The following is a 24,456-nucleotide window of genomic DNA, read 5'->3' as shown; positions in this document are numbered from 1 at the left end:
CCCAGTAAGATTCGCTTTGCACGGTATCCATCGGGCGTGGCTTAAGCTGGGTAGGAAAACTAGTTCCAAACCCCGCCCCTCGTCCGCCTCAAAGTGTGGCCCCACTTTCCACGCAGGCGCCCTGGGGTCTACGGCGCCTCATCCGTCGGCGGCGTAGTGACGCGAGTATTGCTCAGCCTTGTCCTCCGGCTCCGACACCCAATGGCCGGCCGTCGTTCCCTCGGGTGGGCGGGGTACACCCTGGGAACCGTTCTGGTTGGCTTGCGGCCGGGCGCGGCGCATGACGTGTCTCCGTCGCGTCGCGCACCCATTAAGTGGAAGAGTCAGCTCAGGGCACCTGAAGGAGACTTGGACGCACCTGGGCCGCACTCCTGGGCTCGTTGAAGGTTCGCAGCTGCAGCCACTGCCTGCGCTCCATGAGGAAGATGCTCGCCGCCGTCTCTCGCGTGTTGTCGGGCGTCGCCCAGAAGCCGGTGAGGCGGAGTGAACGACCCGGGATGGGCGCGAGACTGGAGGACTGCAGAGGACAGGGCGCGTGGGCTCAGTGGGCTAGCGGGCCGGGCCTCGTGCAGCCGCGGGCCTTTGTTAAGTTTCCACGTCTTGCGCTGTACTCCTGGTCGCGAGAGTAGCTATGGTTCGGCCTCTGGCGCCGACCAGGGAGAGGGGGCGGTTTACAAGGTCCGCGTGGCGGCCAGCCGCGGCGGCCGATGTCGGACTAATCGAATCGCTCCGGAAGGGCGCGTTCGTTTACTACAGTCAGAAAAGGAGGCACTTGGGCTTCCTTGAGTGTACAGTTGACTACCTCTTACCGCCCCATTCCTTTTAAATCTTCGTAACTTTGTTCCTCTTGACCGGGAATCCGGAGACTGAGTGGCCCCGCTCAGTCAGAAGTTTCACCATTTGCTTATCCTGTGACCTTGGGCGAGAGTTTTTTGGTTTTGTCCTTTCTGAAACATGTCGGTGCTGTTTCCTTATCTCTGAAACGGAGTTGAGAGTACTTACCCCGTGGGGTGGCTGTGAGGCTTAAAAGATTGACAGGTATGCAGACCTTTCCCTGTAGCGCTTGTTAATAGTAGTTGCTGTCTGTTACATATTGTTACTGAGTGCCCAGTTTGGTATGCATTTATTGATCACCAGTGCTGGTCCCTGGAGGATTCACGCAGGGTTAGTGTCCCCAGAAACACGCCTCCTACCGTTTCGTCTTCCTCAACCTTGAGCTTTTCTTGGCAGTCAGTTCAGGAGCCCTCAAGCCGAACCTAGAGGGAGACGCTCTGTCCCTTGCACACCTGTTCTTAGGGTAAAAGTAGCTGAAGGAAACAGCCGTGGTGCTTGGGAGGGTGGGGTTAGAGGTTATTTGTGGCTCCAGGGTTTAGATATGCCTAGACTAAGCTTGGAGCATTTTGACCTCTAGGCACTGGGGGTAGTGTTACTTGGTATAACTTCGGACAAGACTTGGAATTCTGGTTCTAGTAACTTCACACAAGACTTTGTGGCAACTCTGCTTGGTATGGGCAGGGAGTTTGAAAAGGTAGAAAGTGTACCCCTCTAGGAATGCTATTGACTGGCAAATACAAAGCTTGTAATGGATTAATCCTTATTAGCATGTAAGGGGAGAAGGCAATGGCACCCCACTCCAGTACTCTTGCCTGGAAAATCCCATGGACGGAGGAGCCTGGTGGGCTGCAGTCCATGGGGTAGCTGCCAGTCGGACACGACTGAGCGACTTCACTTTCGCTTTTCACTTTCATGCATTGGAGAAGAAAAGGGAACCTACTCCAGTGTTCTTGCCTGGAGACTCCCAGGGACGGAGGAGCCTGGTGGGCTGCCGTCTATGGGGTCACACAGAATCGGACACGACTGAAGTGACTTAGCAGCAGCAGCAGCAGCATGTAAGGTGAAGGACAGCCATGTTCCACTGTTCTTTATTTCTCCCTGTACACATGACATACCCAACATTTATTGAGCTCTTCATGTGTGCTGGGCCCTTGGCTAGTTAATGTCCATAGCATCAATTTTTAGTTAAATGTAGGTAACAGAAACATGTTTTCAACATGATAGAGGTATGTAATGTAATGCATGTATATTTGCATATAACATAATGCAGACCTAGTCCTGTATTACATTAAATTTAAAGGATTACATTAAAAAAAGTAAAACTTTGATTGAATCAGTGATGTTCTACAGGAAAAGAAAATTCGTGAGTTTTCAAATTACTGTCACCTCTGTGTCCCTAAGAGCAGAAAGAAGTCATTGTTGAAAATCAGAGCCTCATTCCCTCAACTGTCCGAAGTACTCCTGATTGTGTTTTTGTTTTCCAGCAATATGTTGGCATGAAAGGCAAATGGCGCTTCATCTTCACCTCAATAAAACTTTGGCCTTTTCAAAAATCATATAATACAGCTCAAATCAAACAAATCAGATTTGACTTACAATGATGTGCTAGTTGGATAAAACAAAAATGGAGTATACCTTTATTTAGTCAGAAATTCTAATTGAGAGAAAAGGTTATTATGGCAGAAATTGATTACTGTGCAGAGCATTTCTCTTTTATTTAAGTAAAAATAATTAAAAAATTTTTTTTGTTGAGGATGAGAAGACAGTGAAGGAGTTATGCTTCTTTGAGCTGCCCTTCTTTTTGGCTATTTTGCATGGGTTTGTGTTTTTTTTTTTTTTTTTTTTTGGCTGCCTGTCCTTGTGCCCTTAAGTGTACTAAGGCCTAGACACAAATATTTTAAGAATTTTATATTAACCCTGGATTGTGGGTGAGCTGAAATTTTGTTTAATAGCTTCCACTCCCTGCAACAAAGTAAGTCAGCTAACTAGCATTTCTATAAACGGTAGTAATCATGAAAGGTTCCCAGAGTGCTCAGTGCATTTTGGGCTCTTGGGTCCAGTGTGCTCATTCATCTATCAGGTTTCAGATGTGTTAACACAGGCTACTTGGAGAGTTCAGTGTTTGGTTTAAAATCATCACAGACATTCTGTTCTATTCATTTTAATGCTACAAAGATCATTGTAAGGTGAAGGAAAAAAACACTTAAAACTCTTAGGTCATGGACTAGACAAGTTTCTTGTTCCGTGAACCAATGTGGCAGATTCCCAGTATTCTGGGTTTAACACTTAAGTCAGCACATCGGACGTGAGTCCTGTCAAGACAGCTTGTTACTCAAGCATAAGTGACTTAAACACATTTAAGGAACTTATTGTTTAACAAAATCATTGTATGAAGTAGTAGTAATAAACAAAGTAGTAATTTAATTCATTGCCTCCTTTCAGCCAATCCACCAGAACTTTCAGAAACTGAATGCTTGCACCTGCTACAGAAAGTTGAGTCTTTAAAATGAAAGCAGAGAGTCCACTGTAACTGAAGTTACTTAAGGTGCTTAAGTACCTGTGATTTCATCTTTGAATGAGGTTGAGTTTTCAGAGTGCTTATTTCAGTGTTGTGCTAATTTCTGCTGTACAGCAAATTGACTAAGTTATACACATATATCAGAAAAGGCAATGGCACCCAACTCCAGTACTCTTGCCTGGAAAATCACATAGATGGAGGAGCCTGGTGGACTGCAGTCCATGGGGTCGCTAAGAGTCGGACATGACTGAGCAATTTCACTTTCACTTTTCACTTTCCTGCATTGGAGAAGGAAATGGCAACCCACTCCAGTGTTCTTGCCTGGAGAATCCCAGGGATGGGGGAGCCTGGTGGGCTGCCATCTCTGGGGTCACACAGAGTCGGACACGACTGAAGCGACTTAGCAGCAGCAGCATACACATATATACATACTTTAAAAATATTCTTTTCTAGTATGGTTTATCCCAGGAGATTGAGTATTGTTCCCTATGCTATAAAGTAGGACCTTGTTGTTTATCCAGTGTAAATGTCTTAGTTTGCATTTACTAATCTCAGACTTTCCAGTCCATCTCTCTCCCTCCCCCCGGCAATCACAAGTCTGTTCTCTGTATCTGTGAGTTTATTTCTGCTTTGTAGATAGGTTCATTTGTGCCATATTTTAGATTGCACGTATAAATGAAAGCATATGGTGTTTGTCTTTTTTTTTCTGACTTACTTCACTTACTTTGATAATCTCTTGTTGCATCCATGTTGCTGCAAATGGCATCATTTTGTTCTTTTTTATGGCTGACTAGTATTCCACTCTCTGTATGTACCACATCTGTATCCATTCATCTATTGATGAACTTTTAAATTGATTCCACTGCTTGGCTCTTGCTATGAATATAGGGGTGCACGTATCTTTTTGAATTATAATTTTTTCCAGGTATATGCCCAGCAGTAGTATTGCTAGATCATATGAAAGTGAAAGTTGCTCAGTTGTGTCTGACTCTTTGCAACTGCATGGACTATGCAGTCCATGGAATTCTCCAGGCCAGAATACTGGAGTGGGTTAGCTGTTTCCTTCTCCAGGAGATCTTCCCAACCCAGGGATCGAACCCAGGTCTCCCGCATTGCGGGTGAATTCTTTACTGCTGAGCCACCAGGAGGCTAGATCATATAGTTCTATTTGTACTTTTCGGAGGAACCTCCACGTTTTCCACAGTGGCTGCAGCAGCTCACATTCCCATCAACAGTGTAGGGGCGTTCTCTTGTCTGTACACCCTTGCCAGCATTTGTAGGTTTTTTAGTGATGGCTCTTCTGACCGGTGTGAGGTGGTACTTCATTGGACCTTGTTGTTTTGATTTGCATGTCTCTAATAATGAGTGATGTTGAGCACCCTTTCATGTGCCTACTGGCTATCTGTATGTCTTCCTTGGAGAAATGTCTGTTAAGGTCTTTTGCCTGCTTTTCAATGGGGTTGTTTTGTTGTTGTATGAGCTGCTTGTATCTGTTGGAAATGAAGCCCTTGTTGGTTGCATCATTTGCAAATACTTTCTCCCATCCCTTAGGTCTTTTTTATGGTCTCCTTTGCTGTGTAAAAGCTTGTAAGTTTGAACAGGTCCCATTTGTTTATTTTTGTTTTTGTTTCTATTGCCTTGGGAGAGAGACCTAAGAAAACATTGGTACGATTTATGGTTAGAATGTTTTACAATTTATGTCAGAATGTTTGGCTTATGCTGTCTTTCCGGAGTTTTATGTTGGCATGTCTTATGTTTAAGTCTCTCTCTTTTAAGTTTTAATTTATTTATTTAGTTTTGGCTGCGCTGGGTCTTCATTGCTGTGCCTGGGCTTTCTCTAGTTGCTGTGAGTGGGGGCTAGTCTGGTTGCAGTTCGCATGCATCTCATCACGGTGGCTTCTCTTGTTGTGGAACACAGGCTGTAAGACGTGCGGGCTTCAGTGCTCGCTCTTCCAGCCTCTGGAGCACAGGCTCAACGGGCTTAGTTGCCCCACAGCATGTGGAATCCTCCCGGACCTGGGTTCAATCTGTGTCCCCTGCCATGGCAGGTGGATTCTTAACCACTGCACCACCAAGGAAGCCCACATTTAAGTCCTTTAAGACGTTTTGACTTTATTTTTATGTATGGTGTGAGGGTGTGTTCTAATTTCATTGATTTGCATGCAGCTGTCCAACTTTTCCAGCACCACTTGCTGAAGAGACTGTTTTGGTCCTGTTTTATATTCTTGCCTCCTTTGTCAAAGGTGAATCGACCATAGGTGTGTTGGTCTGTTTCTGGATTCTCTGTTCTCTTCCATTGATCTGTATGTCTGTTTTTGTGCCAATACTACACTGTTTTGATTACTATAGCTGGGAGAGTTAAATGTCCTGCTTTGGTTCCCCCCTGCCTGCTTAGGATTGCTTTGGTAATACTGGGTCTTTAATGGTTCCCTATAAATTTTTGGATTTGTTGTTCTAGTTCTGTGAAAAATGCCATAGGTAATTTGATAGACATCACATTACAGTAGATTACTTTTTGTCATATGGCCAGTTTAGTAATAGTAATTCCTCCATTTCAGGGGCATGGGATAGTCTTTCATTTCTTTGAATTATCTTCGGTTCCCTTTATTAGTGTTTTATAGTGGTCAGTGTATCTTTCACCTCCTTGGTCAGGTTTGGTGTTCAACTGCTCAGTTGTGTCCGACTCTTTGAGACCCCATGGACTGCAGCATGGCAGGCTTCCCTGTCCTTCACTACCGCCTAGAGTTTGCTCAGACTCATGTCCATTGAGTCAATGATGCCATCCAAGCATCTCATCCTCTCTCATGCCCTTCTCCTCATGCCCTCGATCTTTCCCAGCATCAGGGTCTTTTCCAGTGAGTCGGCTCTTGGCATCAGGGGGCCAAAGTATGGGAGCTTCAGTACTTCCAGTGAATACTCAGGGTTGATTTCCTTTAGGATTGACTGGTTTGAGTTCCTTGCTATCCAAGGGACTCTCAGGAGTCTTCTCCAGCATCACAGTTTGAAAGCATCAGTTCTTCAGCACTCAGCCTTCTTTATGGTCCAACTCTCACATCCATACATGACTACTGGAAAACCATAGCTTTGACTAGATGGAACGTTGTTGGCAAAGTAACGTCTCTACTTTTTAATATGCCATCTAGGTTTGTCATTGCTTTTCTTCCAAGGAGCAGCGTCTTTTAATCTCGTGACTGCAGTTACTGTCCACAGTGATTTTGGAGCCTGAGAATATAGTCTGTCACCATTTGCATTGTTTCCCTATCTATTTGCCACGAGGCGATGGGACCGGATGCCATGATCTTAACTTTTTTGAATCTTGAGTTTTAAGCCAACTTTTTCACTCTCCTCTTTCACCTTCATCAAGAGGCTTAAAGTTCCTTTTCCCATTCTGCCATTAAGGTGGTGTCATCTGCATATCTGAGGTTGTTGATATGTCTCCCTTGTGATTCATCCAGCTGGGCATTTTGCATGATGTACTTTGCATCTAAGTTAAATAAGTAGGGTAACAGTAAACAGTCTTGACTCCCAGTTTTGAACCAGTTCGTTGTTCCATGACCAGTCCTAACTGTTGCTTCTTGACCTCTTGACATACAGAGTTCTCAGGAGGCAGGTAAGGTGGTCTGGTATTCCCATCTCTTTTAAGAATTTTCCAGTTTGTTCTGATCTACACAGTCAAAGGCTTTAGCGTAGTCAATGAAGCAGAAGAAGTTGTTTTTCTGAAATTTCCTTGCTTTCTCTATGTTCCAACAAATGTTGGCAATTTGATCTCTGGTTCCTCTGCCTTTTCTGAATCCAGCTTGTACATCTGGAAGTTCTTGGTTCACTTACTGTTGAAGCCTGACCTGAAGGGTTTTGGGAATTACCTTGCTAGCATGGGAAATGAGTGCTATTGTAAGGTGTTTGAAGCTTCTTTGGCATTGCCCCTCTTTGGGATTGGAATGAAATCTGACCTTTTTCAGACATGTGGCCACTGCTGACTTTTCCAAATTTCCTGACATGTTGAGTGCAGCATTTTCACAGCATTATATTTGAGGATTTGAATTGGCTCAACTGGAATTCTATCATCTTCACTAGTTTTGTTCATAGTGATGCTTCCTAAGGCCCGCTTGACTTTGCATTCCAGGATGTCTGGCATTAGGTTAGTGATCATACCATCGTGGTTATCTGGGTTATGAAGATCTTTTTTGTACAGGTCTTCTGTGTATTCTTGCCACCTCTTCTTATCTTCTGCTTCTGTTAGGTCCATACCATTTCTGTCCTTTATTGTGCCCCTCTTTGCAGGAAGTGTTCCCTTGGTATCTCTGGTGTTCTTGAAGAGATCTCTAATCTTTCCCATCTGTTTTCCTCTATTTATATGCGTTGTTCACGTAAGAAGGCTTTCTTATCTTTCCTTGCTATTCTTTGGAACTCTGCATTCAGACGGGTATAACTTTCCTTTTCTCTTTTGTCTTTCGCTTCTGTTCTTTTCTCAGCTATTTGTAAGCCCTCCTCAGACAACTATTTTGGCTTTTTGCATTTCTTTTTCTTGAGTATGGTTTTGATCACTGCCTTCTGTACAGTGTTATGAATCTCCATCCATAGTTCTTCAGGCACACTATCAAATCTAATCCCTTGAATCTCTTTGTCACTTCCACTGTATAATTATAAGGGATTTGATTTAGGTCATACCTGAATGGCCTAGTGGTTTTCCCTACTTTCTTCAATTTAAGTCAGAATTTTGCAATAAGGAGTTCATGATCTGAGCCACAGTCAGCTCCTGTTCTTGTTTTTGCTGCCTGTATAGAGTGTCTCCATCTTTGGCTGCAAAGAATATAATCAATCTGATTTTGGTGTTGACCATTTGGTGATGTCCATGTGTAGAGTCTTCTCTTGTGTTGTTGGAAAAGGGTGTTTGCTATGACCAGTGCATTCTCTTGGCAAAACTCTGTTAGCCTTTGCCCTGCTTCATTTTGTGTTTCCAAAGCCAAACTCCAGGTATCTCTTGACTTCCTACTTTTGCATTCCAGTCTCCTATGATAAAAAGGACATCTTTTTGGGGGGTGTTAGTTCTAGAAAGTCTTGTAGGTCTTCATAGGTTTATTCCTTGGAAGTTTAGTTTTTAAGAGATACTGTTATTTTTATATTCTTTTTCTGATATTTCATTTTTAGTGTAAAGAAATGGAACAGATTTCTGCATGTTAGTCTTGTATCTGCCTACCTTGCTGAATTTATCATTTATTAGTTTTTGTGTGGAGTCTTTGGGGTTTTCTATATATAGTAGCATGTCATTTGCATATAATGACTGTTTTATCTCTTCCCTTTCAATTTGGATACCTTTATTTCTTGCTCTTGTTTGATTGCTGTGGCTAGAACTTCCAATACTACATTGAAGAGAAGTGGTGAGAGTGACCATCCTTGTCTCGTTCCAGATTTTAGCAGGAAGGCTTTCAACTTTTCACCATTCAGTATTACTATTGGCTATTAATAAATAGCTTTTACTATTTTGAAATATGTTCCCTGTATACCCACTTTGATAAGAGTTTTTATCCTGAATGGATGTTGAATTTTTAAAAAATTGTTTAATTGGTGGAAAATTGCTTTATAGTATGTTGGTTTCTGCTGTACAACAGTGTGAATCAGTCATATATATATCTCCCTTCCCTCCCTCCCCTCCTCGTATCCCACCCCTTTAGGTCATCATAGAGTGCCAGACTGGGCTCCCCATGTTACTTACAATTTCCCTCTATTTTACACTGTGCTCCTTTCTTAAATTTGTCCCACCTTTAACTTCCCCCGCTGTGCCCACGAGTCCATTCTCTGCAGGCTTCATCAGTACCATTTTTCTAGATTTCATGTACATGGAGTAATATACGATACTTGTTTTTGCTTTCTGACTTACTACTTCACTCTGTATAAGAGGCTCTGGGGGGGTTGAATTTTGTTGGGTGCTTTTTCTGCATCTATTGAAATGATCATGTGGTGTCTGACTTTTATTAATGTGGTGTATTACGTTGATTGCATATGTTGAACCGTCCTTATGAACCTGGAGTTCACCACTTGGTGATGGTGTATGCTTTTTTTATGTGTTGTTGGATTTGGTTTGCTAATCAGTTGAGAATTTTTGTGTCTATATTCATCAGTGATACTGGACTGTAATTTTTGATGATATCTTTGTATGGTTTTGGTATCAGGGTGATGGTGGCTTCCTAGAATGTGCTTGGAGGTGTTCCCTCCTCTTCAGTCTTTTGGAAGTGTTTGAGAAAATTCCCAAGTTTCTCAATTTGTGTGTGTGTGTGTAGCAGAAGTTTTATTACATTGAAAAATGACAGAGAAAGTTTCTGACAGAGACACATAGACATCAGAAGGGGGGACAGAGAGTGCCCCTTCTTGATAGTCTTAGCAAGGCCTTATATACTTTCACCAGACCCACTCCCACATAAGATTGGTAGAAAGTTCCTATTACGAGGAGAAACATGTTCTTGAGCAAGATACATTGTTGTTATATAATCATTAGTACAATGATTAATTTTTATTGTTTTAACTTGGTTTAATGACTGTTTTGCCTTACATCTGTAACTGTATAACGGGGTTTATTTCTAGCTGTCTGAAAGCTTTTAGGTTACAAATGATTGTTCATGCCCCTTCATGTCCCTTGAGCAAGATGTGTTGTTTTGTTGTGTAATCATTAGCTCTGGGCTGAAAGAAAGTTAGTCTTCAAGATTGTTGTCATAACAACTCAGAGTTTAAGAAAAAATGTCTTATGTGACTAAGTAAGTGAAGTGGCTCAGTCGTGTCCAACTCTGACCCCATGGACTGTAGCCTACCAGGCTCCTCCGTCCATGGGATTTTCCAGGCAAGAGTACTGGAGTGGAGTGCCATTGCCTTCTCCATAGGATCTTCCCCACCCAGGGATTGAACCTGGGTCTCCCATGTTGTAGGCAGACACTTTACCATCTGAGCCACCAGAGAAGTCTCTTATGTGACTAAGACAAAGCAATGTAGAAAAAATGGTTTGTTCTTTTCTCCTCCTTGAAAGCCCTGGATCCCTTCCTCCTTGAGGGCCCCAGGCTCCTTATCAACCTACCTAAGAATTAGCTCTCTCATTCCCCCCTCTTTCTTTTAGGAGAATTATGTTGCCAAGGGAAAGGGGTGGCATTCTCATTTCATAACTTCTTCGACCTGGTAAGGGAGGCAGACAGATCCTAAATTATTGAGGCAACATATTCTCCTAACGCTCATATTGAGGGTTTCTGATCCAGGGGTCCCAAGTAATAGTTGGAGGAGGCTGTAGAAATTGTAGGGGCATGAACAATCTTTTGTAACCTAAAAGCTTTCAGACAGCTAGAAATAAACCCCGTTATACAGTTACAGATATAAGGCAAAATAGTCATTAAACCAAGTTAAAACATAATAAAAATTAAAAGTCACATTATGTCCATAGTTAAGGTATAATGTGTTATACCAGTCCATCTTAGAATTGTTAGATGTCATCTGATCAAGAAGAGGCATCACATATGATTGTTGTTGGTGAAGATATTCGCAGAGTTGAACAAAGTCCTTTCCTTGAAGCAGAGGAATCCACCATGTGAAGCCTTTCACCGATGAGGAGGTTGAAAAGCTGAAAGTTTGTCTTGAAGATCCCAGACAAGCCCCCAAGTTGATAGCTTATGGTGAACAGTGTGTCAGATTAGTGATCTCCAAAGAAGATTTAGCTTCGGGATTAGGGACCAGGCTTCATTATTCAGAGCTTTTGTGTGGCAGAAATTTTATTTCAGTGAAAAAGGAGAGAGAAAGCTTCTGACATAGACATCAGAAGGGGACAGAGAGTGCCCCCCCAAGTTTCTCAATTTTTTTTTCACTTATTCTTAGGTATTTTAATGAACTGTCTTTACCCCCGACTTGTCCGAAGCATTTATTTCTAGCATTTTCACTTCTTCTAGCAATGTCATTGTCTTTGTTGACTTTATTGGATTGTGGTATACTGATGGGTGTAGAGATAAGTAGGTAATAGCTTTCTGCTTTCTGGCTTGTACACTTAGCAGATCAACTTTATCCCTTCTCACCAAGATCAAGTCCAGTGTGTGAACATATCAAAAGTGCTTTTGTGGGATCTGAAGGATGTGCTTCAATTCTGTATGAGAAGTGTTTGTTTACATATATGTGATGCGGCAGAATGTGGCTAAAACAGTACTAACTGATTAAATGTTTGTGATCTAACCTGGACCTTAGCCATCACATAGAGTACTTTTGCTGTGAGCAGAGTGAAAGAATGAAAAGGAAACACTTCTCCCAGCTTGCCCCTGCCCTCAGGCATTGACAGCCCCTTGAACATCAAGAAGGGACCACTGGGACTTCCCTTGCGGTGGTGTGGGTTTGAGGAGGCAGCTCACAGGTGTGAGGTAACAGACCTTTGAGCCAGATTTGCTAGGTTTGTTACCTCAGCCCCAACATTTAAGTGCTCTATGGCTTTGGGAAACTCAGTTCAGTTCAGTTGCTCAGTTGTGTCTGACTCTTTGCGACCCCACGAACTGCAGCACTCCAGGCTTCACTGTCCATCATCAATTCCTGGAGTTTACTCAAATTCATGACCATTGAGTCGGTAATGCCATCCAACCATCTCATCCTCTGCCATCCCCTTCTCCTCCCGCCTTTACTCTTTCCCAGCATCAGGGTCTTTTCCAGTGAGTCAGTTCTTCGTATCAGGTGGCCAAAGGATTGGAGTTTCAGCTTCAGCATCAGTCCTTCCAATGAATATTCAGGACTGATTTCCTTTAGGATGGACTGGTTGGATCTCCTTGCAGTCCAAGGGACTCAGCATGGGATTCATCAGTACAGAGAGAAAGCTTCAGTGAAAACTCATTGCAGGTCCCACCCCTCAACTCAGATGCCCTTCTAAACCTCAGACCCATGTAGCAATGGGAATTGAGGTTAAAACACAGATGCCACTAATGTGCATGCCAAATGACATGAGTCAATGACAGCAGCTCCGAGACCTGTTTTGAGTCCAAGTAGTGGTCCAAGTCGCACATAGGTCACATTGCTTGATCTAACAAGAGATCAAACCTCAGAACAAGGCATTTTTGACAGAATTTCACCCACTGAAAAAAACAGGTGGCTAATCTGTTTTTTCCCCAGTAATAAATGAGGATTATTTATTATTTAAAAAGGGGGGTGGGGTTACTGTTTAGAGAACATCTTCTTTCTGGTGCTTCAGGAGGAGCCTCTGTCTGTTCAAATCATAAAACATCCCTCAGATCTTTTGTTGTCTTAAGTCAGAAAATGCTGCATATCTTTACTTTTCTCTTATACCTTTCTTGCTAAAAGGGCTTCCATGGTTGCTCAGTCAGTAAAAAATCTGCCTGGGTTTGATCCCTGGTTTGGGAAGATCCCCTGGAGAAGGGAGCGGCTACCCACTCCAGTATTCTGGCCTGAAGAATTCATGGACAGAGGAGCCTGGCAGGCTACAGTCCATGGGGTTGCAAAGAGTCCGATACAACTGAGCGATTTTCACTTTTCTCACTAAGGTGTTTATCTAATGCTTTGAGTAGTTTAAAATATTTTTCTTATAGTACTCTTATACAGAAGTGATTTTCCTGAGACAGGAATTGAAACATAGATTTATCTGAAGAACAATTCTGAAAGTAAAGCTTTAGCTTGCCCAATATATCTAATTATGACTAAGAATAGCATAAATAAACACATCCCACAGATCATCTAGTCTCTTTAAGTTCACCATTAGCCTTATAATATTTTCACTAATTTCTTTGAAAACAAAGTGGCAAACTAGATGGGTTTGGGTTTTGCTCCCTTTCTCTTTCTGCTCTTTGCCTTCAGATGTGGGTACAATCGTGTTTCATTGGCCAAAGTATTTTGGAAGAAAGGATCCCAACACAGTGACCAGAATGGAAGATAAAGCCCATGAATGTGTAGGGCTCTTGAGTTCTAGGACTCCATCCTGATAACCAATTAGTAAGAATAATAACTCAAAAAAAGCAGTAAAAAGTCCTGATATACTTTTGTATTTTGATCTTTCAAGGCAAGCAGAGTGCTGGTGGCATCTCGTCATTTTGCAAATGATGCTACTTTTGAAATTAAGGTAAGAGGTGTTTTGCTTTCTGTTGAAATTTTTTCCACAGGTAGACACTGATGTGTAGTTTTACCTTTGTGATAGGGCATTTTGATAATCATGCTTTTTCACCATCTTATTACAAGTGTTCTAGAATCAAAGATGCAGAGGAGTTCAGCAAAAAATAGAATTTACTCCTTTTATGTAGCAGCTTATTGGTAGTTTGGAAAGGGAGCACAAGCTAAAAAAAATTAAAGACCTACTCTAAGGTTTAAAATGTAATTTGGTGAAAAGTTTGAATAAGAAGATTCTTAGAATGATTCTTTGAAAGTTTGTCTTTGAACCTATAACTCAGTTGACCTAGAGGTTTTCAATGAAAGTCATCTTAGAAAGATTTCCTTCTTCCAAAACCCCATTTCATTGCACAGTGAGTTTTAAGAAGGAATCAGAAGCAATATGCAGCATTTCTGATATGCTTGTCTGCTGGTGTTCAAGTTAAAAAACAGTAAAGATTGTAAATATTTAAGTTAACTATTTTGAGTTACATCTTATAATGGGTTAGCAGTGTTTACACTGTAGTGACTGAGGGATAATTGTCTGATTTCATTTCAGAAATGTGATCTTCACCGGCTGGAAGAGGGCCCTCCTGTCACTACAGTGCTTACCAGAGAAGATGGGCTCAAATACTACAGGATGATGCAGACTGTTCGCCGAATGGAGTTAAAAGCAGATCAGCTGTATAAACAGAAAATTATTCGTGGTTTCTGTCACTTGTGTGATGGTCAGGTGAGTGGTAGTTTTGTAAGAAAGCTATGTTACTTTGGAATTTAAGTATAGTGTGTGTTTTTTGGCTGTTAACCCTACCTTATTTGTCTGAAGGATTTGAGGCTGGTATTTTAGAATAAAAATGAAAATGCAGAGACCTGCTAGGATGCTTATGCTACAGAATTTAGTCGTGTATCACACTGCTTATTTCCTGTTCCACTATGGCATTATGATCACCTGCACTGGATATACTTTGGAGAAAAGGGTTTTTGTTTTTTTTGTTTTACAAAACCAAATGCCTACCAGGGACCAATTAGGTGGAATAAATGAGTGAAGGCTGCCAGTTATATGAAGAATTGAGAATGGTGACAGGAATTGGTGGTGAACTGGAACAGATAGGTCCCACCTGCAGGATAAGTCATAACGATACCAGCCAGTTGGTGCCATGTGGAAATACGGGGCTAATGCTTCCTGTTATTTGTCTTTGAAAGAAGACAGAAGTCTCCATTTTCAAGTGAAATTCCCCCAATATTTTGATGTAGACATCTGATGCAGGATTTTCTCAAGTCACCATACAGGCTTAAGAGAAACAGCATATCTGTGGATTGCCACAGTTTATGGCTGTGGCTTGGTCTTTACCCTTTACTCTTTTCTGGTGAAAAAGGAACTACTTGTCGTGGTTATAAATGCGTTCTAGGTCAAATGTTTCATAATAGTCAAGGAAGCCTATTAACTAGAAATATGTACTGTATTGCCTCACTGATGTGTCTTCCTTGAATGCAGGAAGCTTGTTGTGTAGGCCTGGAGGCCGGCATCAACCCCACAGACCATCTGATCACAGCGTACCGGGCTCATGGCTTTACCTTTACTCGTGGACTCTCTGTCCGGGAGATTCTTGCAGAGCTTACAGGTTTGCTATTAATTTACAAAAAAACAGGGAATTGAGTGAATTAAGTTTTCAAATCTCCAATAAAGATGCTGTTTATAAGTTAACATTAAAACTTTTTAATTAAAACCTTTTTGATGTTTTTTTTAAAAAAAGCTGAGAAACCAGGGGAAAAAAAAACCTCTCCCTTTGGGTGCTCTGGTACCTCTATCGCGCTTTTGAGCAAACTGACCATTTTTGAGGTTATCTGGCCTCTTGGGTAAAAAGGTCAGCTCCATAAAATCAGAGTAGTGTTTATCACTCAAGCATGCCAACAGAAATCTAGCAGCCAGAGAAAGTAAATTGAGTGTAAGTATTTCATTGTGTAGAAATGAAATTGTAGGCATCTTCTTAATAGTCCCTTTGTCCCCCTTGACTTGTACACCAGTGTAGCAGAAATTGGAAGATATTTTTAATGGGCCAAAAAAAGTCTAGAGTACCACACTAACATCTAAAGAAAACTTGGTGATTTGAGAGCTGGAAAGGTTTATGGGACTGGTCTAACCTTTATTATAAAAGGGCCAGGAGACCAGGAGGACTATATATGTACTTTGAGGGACATGTGGTTATATAGTTGAGTTGGTCTCTTGATATCTAATGGTCAAGCCAGCACAAATACTCGCAGTGTGGTTTTGTTTTATATGTTTGGTGTTTGATATGTCACATTTGTGTGCTGCCATGTATAGGACGAAGAGGTGGTTGTGCTAAAGGAAAAGGAGGATCGATGCATATGTATGCCAAGAATTTCTACGGAGGCAATGGCATCGTGGGAGCTCAGGTAGCCAAGGACTGGGATTGCATCATTTCCTGGGTTGGGCCCTGGCCCACATTTTTGCAATATTTTGTACCCCAGAGGCTCTCTCTCTGAAGTACTTGGGGGGCATGATGTGTTTTAAATGATCTGTTGCTTTCATACTCTATTATTTGACCATTTAATAGAGTTAGACAATAATTTAAAGATTTTCCTTTTTAGGCATTTGCTATGTTTTACAAGTAAGCAAGAGCCTCTAGCAATAGAGCTATACCTTTGTCTTTTAATTGATATTTAAGTACCTTAATTGCTTGGTCACATCCTCTTTGCCACAGCCCTCTCTCTCCCTGCTGTAGATAGTGCTGGTGCTGGTACCAGACCAGGACAGGCAAGAGGTCAGGATCTTAAGGACCTAGTTTGAATCTAAAGCCAGCTTCTGTGGTTGTGCCATCCTCTTTGTTCTCATCAGTTAGTAAATAATGAACAAGTAGACGTATAAAATCATATCTAGATTGTTAAGTTTACTTTCTAATATATTAAGGTTTTAGCATCTGGGGTTTTGTTGTTTGAGGTATTGTTTTTAACCCTTGGTTTGCTGGGGGGTGCTTTTAGAATTGATAGTTGAAACTTTGAATGCAGAAATGTTATTGCTTAAGGGTTGAAATAGAATACAATAATACAGTAGCAGTTACTTGTGTTACTTTGCCAGTTTACAATTTTAGGGGTGGGGTAAGCAGAGATAGGGTTGGGTAGGGAAGAGTTTGTAGGGACCGTGTCATTTCTATCTCATTTTCTGGTCAGGTGCTAACGTTCATAGCATTAATTTCTTCCCTCATGGATTTCTGTGGTTCCTTTCTTGCTTGTCCTCAATATTAGGTGCCCCTGGGAGCTGGGATTGCTCTGGCCTGTAAGTATAATGGAAAAGACGAGGTCTGTTTGACTTTGTACGGCGATGGTGCTGCTAATCAGGTGAGTAAGTGCCTCTTAACTTTGCAGTAGTGTCCAAAGTGTTGAATATTCATAGTTCAGTTTGTGGCGAAGCACTGTATCGATTACTAGTTGAAATGGCCATTTATATGGCAGGCTAAAATTTGGTTTTGTGGCCACATTAGAGATTTGCATCTTGGCATTGTTTCACAAGTGATTTGTATGAGTGTGCGCCTAAGCAGATGCTCACCTTTGTTCTGTCAGTGCTCCACAGACTCTGTAGTGAAGGAACGGTTTACATTGTAATCCCTTGCAAACCAACTCCTAAACCAGTACTGTGATGTGCACTCATTCTCTTGAATGCCAAGGCATTTTCAGACTCCTCTCATGGTTTTTGAGCCCTGATTCTTCCTCCCCTTCTGTCATGGTCTGAGTGATCAGCAGTCTGTGGCCGACACTCTGTGAGGCCTTGCTCTGGATGCTGATTCTCAGACACTGGTTATCCAGAGGGTCTCATAGGATTTGTAATCGAGCATAAAAACCCCAAACTAGGTAGCTGCAGTCCATTCTACATGTTGGGCTTTCCCCAGTGTGCTCTGTACTGCTGTCTCAGCCCCAGAAGCAAGCAGAAGTATTTGGTTTGTCACTTCCTCAGGTGCACCACCCCCCTCACACACACACTTCTTTGCCTCAGAATCTGGGTTGTAGGCGAGGCATTTCATCTTTTATGAGAGCATTCTCTTGCTGGGTAGAGCAGTGGCTTTTGGGGATGATGAAGTTGAGAAAAAAACAGCACAATGAAACCACTTGAACTTTTTATTTGTACTTCCAGGGTCAGATATTCGAAGCTTACAATATGGCAGCTTTGTGGAAATTGCCTTGTATTTTCATCTGTGAGAATAACCGCTATGGGATGGGAACATCTGTGGAAAGAGCAGCAGCCAGCACTGATTACTACAAGAGAGGCGACTTTATTCCTGGGCTGAGGGTAAGGACGCCTGTGGTAGAGCTGGGGCAGCACTCCTGGCTGATGTCTCACATCAAAGGAAGGGTTCTGTTTTCTTAGTGGATGAACAGGTCATAGGAAAAGAAAACTATCTTAGGCAGTTGGAGTTAAGCTCTGCCCTTTTTATCTTTGAACTTTTATGAAGTGTAGTTGATTTACAATGTTGTGTTTAAATCTTTCCTACTTATTGACAGGTAGATGGAATGGATATCCTGTGTGTCCGGGAGGCCACAAAATTTGCAGCTGCCTATTGTAGATCTGGAAAGGTAAGATTTTTTTTTGGCTTCTAAGCTAGAGATTTCTAATGGCATTTATCTGTCTTAAAGTTGAAAGAAGTGTCCATTGTGGCAATTTAGAGGTAGCTGCTAATTGAGGTGTATAAGATAGATGCAGGATCCACTTGAGTCAGTCGGGTCCCTTTATAAATAACATGGTCTTGGTAGCTCACATCCTAGGAAACATTCCATGTTTCCCCCATTTGGGGTAAATCTTTTCTTCCAGTGGTCCCTCAGCATTCTGCCTTTGTCTTTGTTGTGACAATCTATTTTGCCTTCCAGTTCATTATGTGCCTCCACACCCACCCACCCCACCTTAATGATAAGCCCCTTGAGTGAAGATTATTAGAGACTCCCACAGTGCCCCGCACAGAACTGTGCTTATATAATAAGCATTCAGTATAAGTTTGTTTTCTATAAATTAATATGTTTAAATTATGTAGTCTTATTGTTTTAGTCCTAAGGAGCTTGACCTTTCCAGTTACAGCAGTGGAAGGAGAAGTAAACAGTGAGGTTGGCCTAAAAAGAGGCTTCCCTGCTATTTGAACTGGTGGAAGGATGTTCTTCTCCCTAAATCACTGTTCCACAACCCAGAAAACAGACCCCTAAGATAATAAGTTCCTCTTAAAAATAGGGAGGATGAAAGATGCTGTAAATAGGTATTAGAAATGAGAAGAGATAACTGAATCAGTCAACTAAGAAGAAATTCTTGACAACTCAGATCTGATCAGAGTAGTTGACAGGGTGTATATTTGAGGCCATGCCCATCGTCTCACCTAACCTCCATTGGGTTCTGTTTTAGGGGCCTATACTGATGGAGCTGCAGACTTACCGTTACCATGGACACAGCATGAGTGATCCTGGAGTGAGGTAGGGTAAAGGAAAAACTGAGTGTGGTGTTCAAAGTAGATGGGCTTAGAGTGGTACTACTTACATGAAAAAGCAAAAGCATTTCAAAATTTACTTTTGAATCCAGACACCAGTTGGCTTCATGCATTGATTTAGTAGTTTAGACTGAGCCTGAAAACAGTGCTTTATAATAAGTTGGTTCCAATCTAGAAAGCATTCTGGAAACTTTTACACTATGTATTGTGTACATTTTAACATAAGTACCAATTAAAAAAACAATTGTATGAAGTAATTGTGAGGAATTATTACTTAAAGCAGGTCTGATGGTAACAGTAGTATACTTGGGAGCATTTACGTTTTGTAGGCATTACCTCAGATGCTCCCAGGGCACATTCCTCCATTTGAAAATGTTCTTCTGGCTGGTATGGTACAAGACCAAGTAGCAGAAGGGATATTCCATGTGTTGAAATAGATGAGTTAAAAAAAAATAGTGATAAAAGTCCTAACTCCAGCATGAAATGCTGTAGTCCTGGAGTGTGGCATAATTAAAAAGTAGATTTAGTTAAAGTAAGCCGTAAGAAGTCTTTAAGAGTGTAGGCTAAAGGTCTAAGGGAAAATGTTATAAAGAACTGCTTTTATGGGAAAAAGCACTTTGTGTAATTCTGCTGTTTAAAAAACAATGATAGAGCCTTTGCTTTTAGTATTATTTCAGATAATGTAGGACAAGGATCAACTATACATTCAAGAATTGGAAAACCTCCTCTCCAGGTTTTTGCCAGCATAAAGGAGAAAGGAAGGGCACAATTTTTTCCTGGTTAGCATTCTCCTGCCTCCAAGGTTACAGCTATCACCCCAGAAAACCATCTCCCCCTGTCTTCTCCCACTTCAAGAGCCCCCATCACTACCTTCATGCCCTACATCTAGATTAAAGAAGCAGATAGCAACTGGGCTCCTGTTGTCAGAATGCCAGAGAAGCCCAGCGAATTGCCACGGTAGAGTTTAGACAAAGCAGCTCTTACAGAATGTTAGGATGCGTTCTTGTATTTTGAAGTATAATTCTGCCCTTCCTACGGAGATGTAAGTATTGATACGCTGCTGTGTTTCACAGACTGTCTGCTCTACTGGAACTGTTCTTACTTGTCACTCTGGTTCCCTCCCCAGTTACCGTACCCGAGAAGAGATTCAGGAAGTTAGAAGTAAGAGTGACCCTATCATGCTCCTCAAGGACAGGATGGTGAACAGCAATCTCGCCAGTGTTGAAGAACTAAAGGTACACTTACTCTAAGGGTTTTCACAGTTGCCGCTCTCAGATTTTGAGCAACTTTTCTCTGCACAAAAATGCTGCCACTCTCAGGTGAACTAGGTAAGGGAAAGTACACACTGTATTCTCATAGGGCATTCATCCGTCATATTGATGAAGCTCTTAAACTCCAATAGCGCAGTTCTTCTTTCCTGTAAATACACTTGAGGTTTTTAAATGTTCCCTCGCCAGGGTGTATGTTTCTGTCTCTACTTCAGAATATTTCTTTCTAGATCGTTGTTACTTTTACCATAATAGCACCTTAAGTATACTTCTAGTACTAGTAGAAGAGTTGAACTACTTGGTACCTAAGAGGTGTATCTTCTAAAAAATCTCTTGAACTGTAATCTGATTTTTAGGAAATTGATGTGGAAGTGAGAAAAGAAATTGAGGATGCTGCTCAGTTTGCTACTGCTGATCCTGAACCACCTTTGGAAGAACTTGGCTATCACATTTACTGCAACGATCCACCTTTTGAAGTCCGGGGTGCAAACCAGTGGATCAAGTTTAAGTCCATCAGTTAAGGCGAGATACACACCTTCAGTGGGTTATTTGGCAGCAACTGTAAGGAATGCTTTGTGTTCTCAACAACTTTGTCAAGGAGGAAAACCCATAGAGAGAAAGTGCTGTAGGTTGAGATAGTGTTTGCATGTGGTTTGTACAGTGTTGCATTAAAAGAGGTGATTGCACAGATAAGGTTATTTTAGTTATATAGGTCTAAAATAGGTAATAGTTTGCTTAACCCTCCAAATTATTTCTTTAAAATAGTTCTATTTGATTTCGTTGTATACTAGTTTTAACATTTCCCTTGCAGCTCAGCTGGTAAAGAATCCGCCTGCAATGCAGGAGACCTGGGTTCAATCCCTGGTTTGGGAAGATCCCCTGGAGGATTCCACGGACTGTATAGTCCATGGGGTTGCAAAGAAAGAGTTGGACACGAGTGAGCAACTTTCAACTTTACTAAAAGGAAAAACAATTCCTTGTATGCCTGTCCAACTCTGCCGCCACCTTGTGGGGGGATCAGTGTCCTGTCCCTCGCAGTGCCCAATAGCTTACCTCAGTTCAGTTCAGTTGCTCAGTTGTATCTGACTCTTCACGACCCCATGAATTGCAGCACTCCAGGCCTCCCTGTCCATCACCAACTCCCGGAGTTCACCGAAACCCATGTCCACCGAGTCGGTGATGCCATCCAGCCATCTCATCCTCTGTCGTCCCCTTCTCCTCCTGCCCCCAATCCCTCCCAGCATCAGAGTCTTTTCCAATGAGTCGACTCTTCGCATGAGGTGGCCAAAGTACTGGAGTTTCAGCTTTAGCATCATTCCTTCCAAAGAACACCCAGGACTGATCTCCTTTAGAATGGACTGGTTGGATCTCCTTGCAGTCCAAGGGACTCTCAAGAGGCTTCTCCAACACCACTGTTCAAAAGCATCAATTCTTCGGTCCTCAGCTTTCTTCACAGTCCAAAAGTCCCACATCCACACATGACTACTGGAAAAACCATAGCCTTGACTAGATGGACCTTTGTTGGCAAAGTAACGTCTCTGCTTTTGAATATGCTGTCTAGGTTGGACATAACTTTCCTTCCAAGGAGTAAGCGTCTTTTAATTAACAGTTTACCTAGTGTACCCTAATGTGCACACACGCCCCTGTTAGTGTGCACGTTGGTGCTGAAGCCTGTTCACACTGAACCATCATGTCTCGTTAATAAAACACAATTTATTATAACTTGGCAGGGGTGGAAGGACAATTCTACTTAATTTCAAAGGCCAAATAAGTTAGTTTTCTCCGTTTATACATCCAATATAAATATGAAGCTATTTTCTTAACAGTTGTCTATTTACATTCATATCAAACATTATTAAATACAAGGCATAGTCTTATCGATTTTTTTCTAATTTTAAGTGCAATTCCAGTTAATGTATGGAATGTATAACTGAAACAGTGATTCCAAGCCTTTTTGTTAAACACCTATTGTTCCACCTTTTCAGCAAATGTTTGAAGTTAAAGAATCCCATAATACTTTGGGATGTCAAGACCAAGTTTTACAATCACAGTTCTCAAAATACATACAGTTCTCCTCACCTTTAAAACATGTTGAGAAATATTAACATTTTTTCCATAATTCTTTAGAACTTCAAGTTCTTAAATTTGTTCAATGAACAGTGGTGTTTTCCTTGTGGAATCACAGCAGGATTGGTGTGTATGTAACAGAAGCTTTAACAAAGATGTCAGCTCTGGGCTCCCTCTATTCCCCGCGTGGCTGATTATTAAGCCTCATCTTGGGTTGCTGGCGCCCCCTGAGCCCGTCTTCTGTACTGGGAGACTGCAGTCCAGAGCCTGCAGAGAAGACCACCGCTACGAAACAAACAGAAGTCTTCTTTAGAGTGAGTCGTAAGGAAAGATGACTTCAAAGCAATACCACACAATACTTCTTTAGGAGCCCTATGGCAAAAGCTCTAGTATGTACTTCTAGACTTGTTTTGCTGGCTAGTCTTAAAAATGCAGTCCCTAACTTAAAAACTAAAATAGGGATATGTTCCCTTCACATATGGAGGTGAAATTTCTACCCTAGCACGAGTGGGATGTGGTCTTAGAGGTATGTACAGGAGCGCCAGGGCATCTGTGCAAAGTAGGCTATTAAAGTGGAGAACAAAAGGGTTTGAGGGTGACCTGCTGTCAGCTCCTGTCTTTGCTCATTCCACTCCCAGCCTGGCAGTCTGTTGACTTTGCTTACTGGGCCTTTAGCTTCTGCTCCCTCTCAGCTTTTCCCCAGCTTCACCCTTGGAAACTCCAGAGTTTGGAGTGCGGTTGGATAGTTTTTGTTTCCTGACTAAGGGAAAGGGGGAAAGCTACCAGCACTTTCTTTTCTACTGCTTTTATGTACAAGCCTAACCACACCCAAAAAGCCATTTTCTGTTACACAAAATGTTTTGAGGCTATTCTTACCGTAGTCTAAGGTACCTTAGGTCTTCCTTAGTGATATCATTAAGAATATCAGACAGTGTGTAACCCTCTTCAAGAATCTGAAACAAAGATCACATACATCAAGAGCTAAGCAGCTTTGTAATAACAGCCTAGGAATGGTTTGGTTCTCAGCTTACCTTTTCAATTGTTCTCGTATCCGCTCCTTGCAGTTGCAACCAATCGACAAGCTCTTTATCTGTTTGCTGCTCCTGAGACCCAGGAGGGGATACTGAGTTCTCTGTAATGATTAGAAATGTGTTATGTTGTATACTGATGTGTAACAGTAAAAGTCTTTGAGTAGCAAGATGGATGAAATAAACTATTCCAGAATGTAATTGTGCTGTGAAAAGGAAATGGATCAGCTACACACTACATAAGAGTCCACAGTCCTTGGCATCACTTTATAGAGATTAAAGGTGTCATACATAAATAGTTAGTTTGGAGTTTGGTACATTATCTACCACTTTAAATGTGTTTTACCATCTTTAAAATGCCTTTTCTAAGGAATCATTTCCCTTAAGTACACTGGAATTCAAATGAGGAGATAGGTTTCAATACTGAGTTTCGCTTCACAGCTTATCCACCCCACATTCCTCCAAGAGGCAGCTGGAGCCCTTGTGTTCAGTTCAGTTGCTCAGTCGTGTCTGACTCCTTGTGACCCCATGAATCACAGCACGCCAGGCCTCCCTGTCCATCACTAACTCCCGGAGTTCACTGAGACTCACGTCCATCGGGTCAGTGACACCATCCAGCCATCTCATCCTCTGTCGTCCCCTTCTCCTCCTGCCCCCAATCCCTCCCAGCATCAGAGTCTTTTGCAATGAGTCAACTCTTCGCATGAGGTGGCCAAAGTACTGGAGTTTCAGCTTTAGCAGCATTCCCTCCAAAGAAATCCCAGGGCTGACCTCCTTCAGAATGGACTGGTTGCATCTCCTTGCAGTCCAAGAGCCCTTGTGTAAGTGGCACCAATTGCTTAAGGCTGGTTGAGGTATACTTTAGTCAGTAAACTACCCTTTTTAGGTATGCAGTGCTGAGAACTTTGCTAAGCACAGATAAGGAACCACCACTACAGTCAAGATAGAGAAATTTCTCTATCAGCCCAAAAGTTCTTGGGGCCTTCTATAATCAGTCCTCCCCCACCCATTCTGATTTCTTTTCTGTCCCTATAGTTTTGCTTTAACAGAGTATCGTATAAATGTTCAACATTTATGGAATTGTAACATGTAGGCTTCTTTGCAATTCATCTGCTTTTGAACGTAGTGGTAGTTCCTTTTTTATTACTGATGAGTATTCTGGA

General features: G+C 41.9%; 2 protein-coding genes across 4 annotated transcripts in view; one reads left to right on the top strand and one right to left on the bottom strand.

The window, feature by feature from the left end:
- Nucleotides 1-290: 290 nt before the first annotated feature.
- Nucleotides 291-23,494, top strand: PDHA1 (pyruvate dehydrogenase E1 subunit alpha 1). The gene is made up of 11 exons (XM_055565239.1): nucleotides 291-473; nucleotides 13,368-13,427; nucleotides 14,010-14,183; nucleotides 14,946-15,072; nucleotides 15,774-15,865; nucleotides 16,715-16,807; nucleotides 17,598-17,753; nucleotides 17,966-18,037; nucleotides 18,849-18,916; nucleotides 20,057-20,165; nucleotides 20,555-23,494. The coding sequence occupies exons 1-11, from the start codon at nucleotides 417-419 to the stop codon at nucleotides 20,717-20,719; spliced, it is 1,173 nt and encodes a 390-aa protein (XP_055421214.1). The 5' UTR covers nucleotides 291-416; the 3' UTR covers nucleotides 20,720-23,494.
- Nucleotides 22,357-24,456, bottom strand: part of MAP3K15 (mitogen-activated protein kinase kinase kinase 15) — a 161,358-nt gene continuing 159,258 nt past the window's right edge. For all 3 annotated transcript variants that reach the window (XM_055565235.1, XM_055565237.1, XM_055565238.1), the window contains exons 27-29: nucleotides 23,297-23,397; nucleotides 23,142-23,218; nucleotides 22,357-22,550 (exon numbers count right to left, since the gene is read on the bottom strand). In XM_055565235.1, coding sequence (XP_055421210.1) covers nucleotides 22,463-22,550; nucleotides 23,142-23,218; nucleotides 23,297-23,397 — 266 coding nt within the window. In that variant the 3' untranslated portion in view covers nucleotides 22,357-22,462. The remainder of the gene's footprint in view (nucleotides 22,551-23,141; nucleotides 23,219-23,296; nucleotides 23,398-24,456) is intronic.

This window comes from Bubalus kerabau, chromosome X, assembly GCF_029407905.1.
Source record: "Bubalus kerabau isolate K-KA32 ecotype Philippines breed swamp buffalo chromosome X, PCC_UOA_SB_1v2, whole genome shotgun sequence".
In the NCBI taxonomy this organism is placed as follows: Eukaryota; Metazoa; Chordata; class Mammalia; order Artiodactyla; family Bovidae; genus Bubalus; species Bubalus kerabau.
Note: the sequence above shows the minus strand (reverse complement) of the source record. Positions and strands in the feature narration are given on the sequence as shown.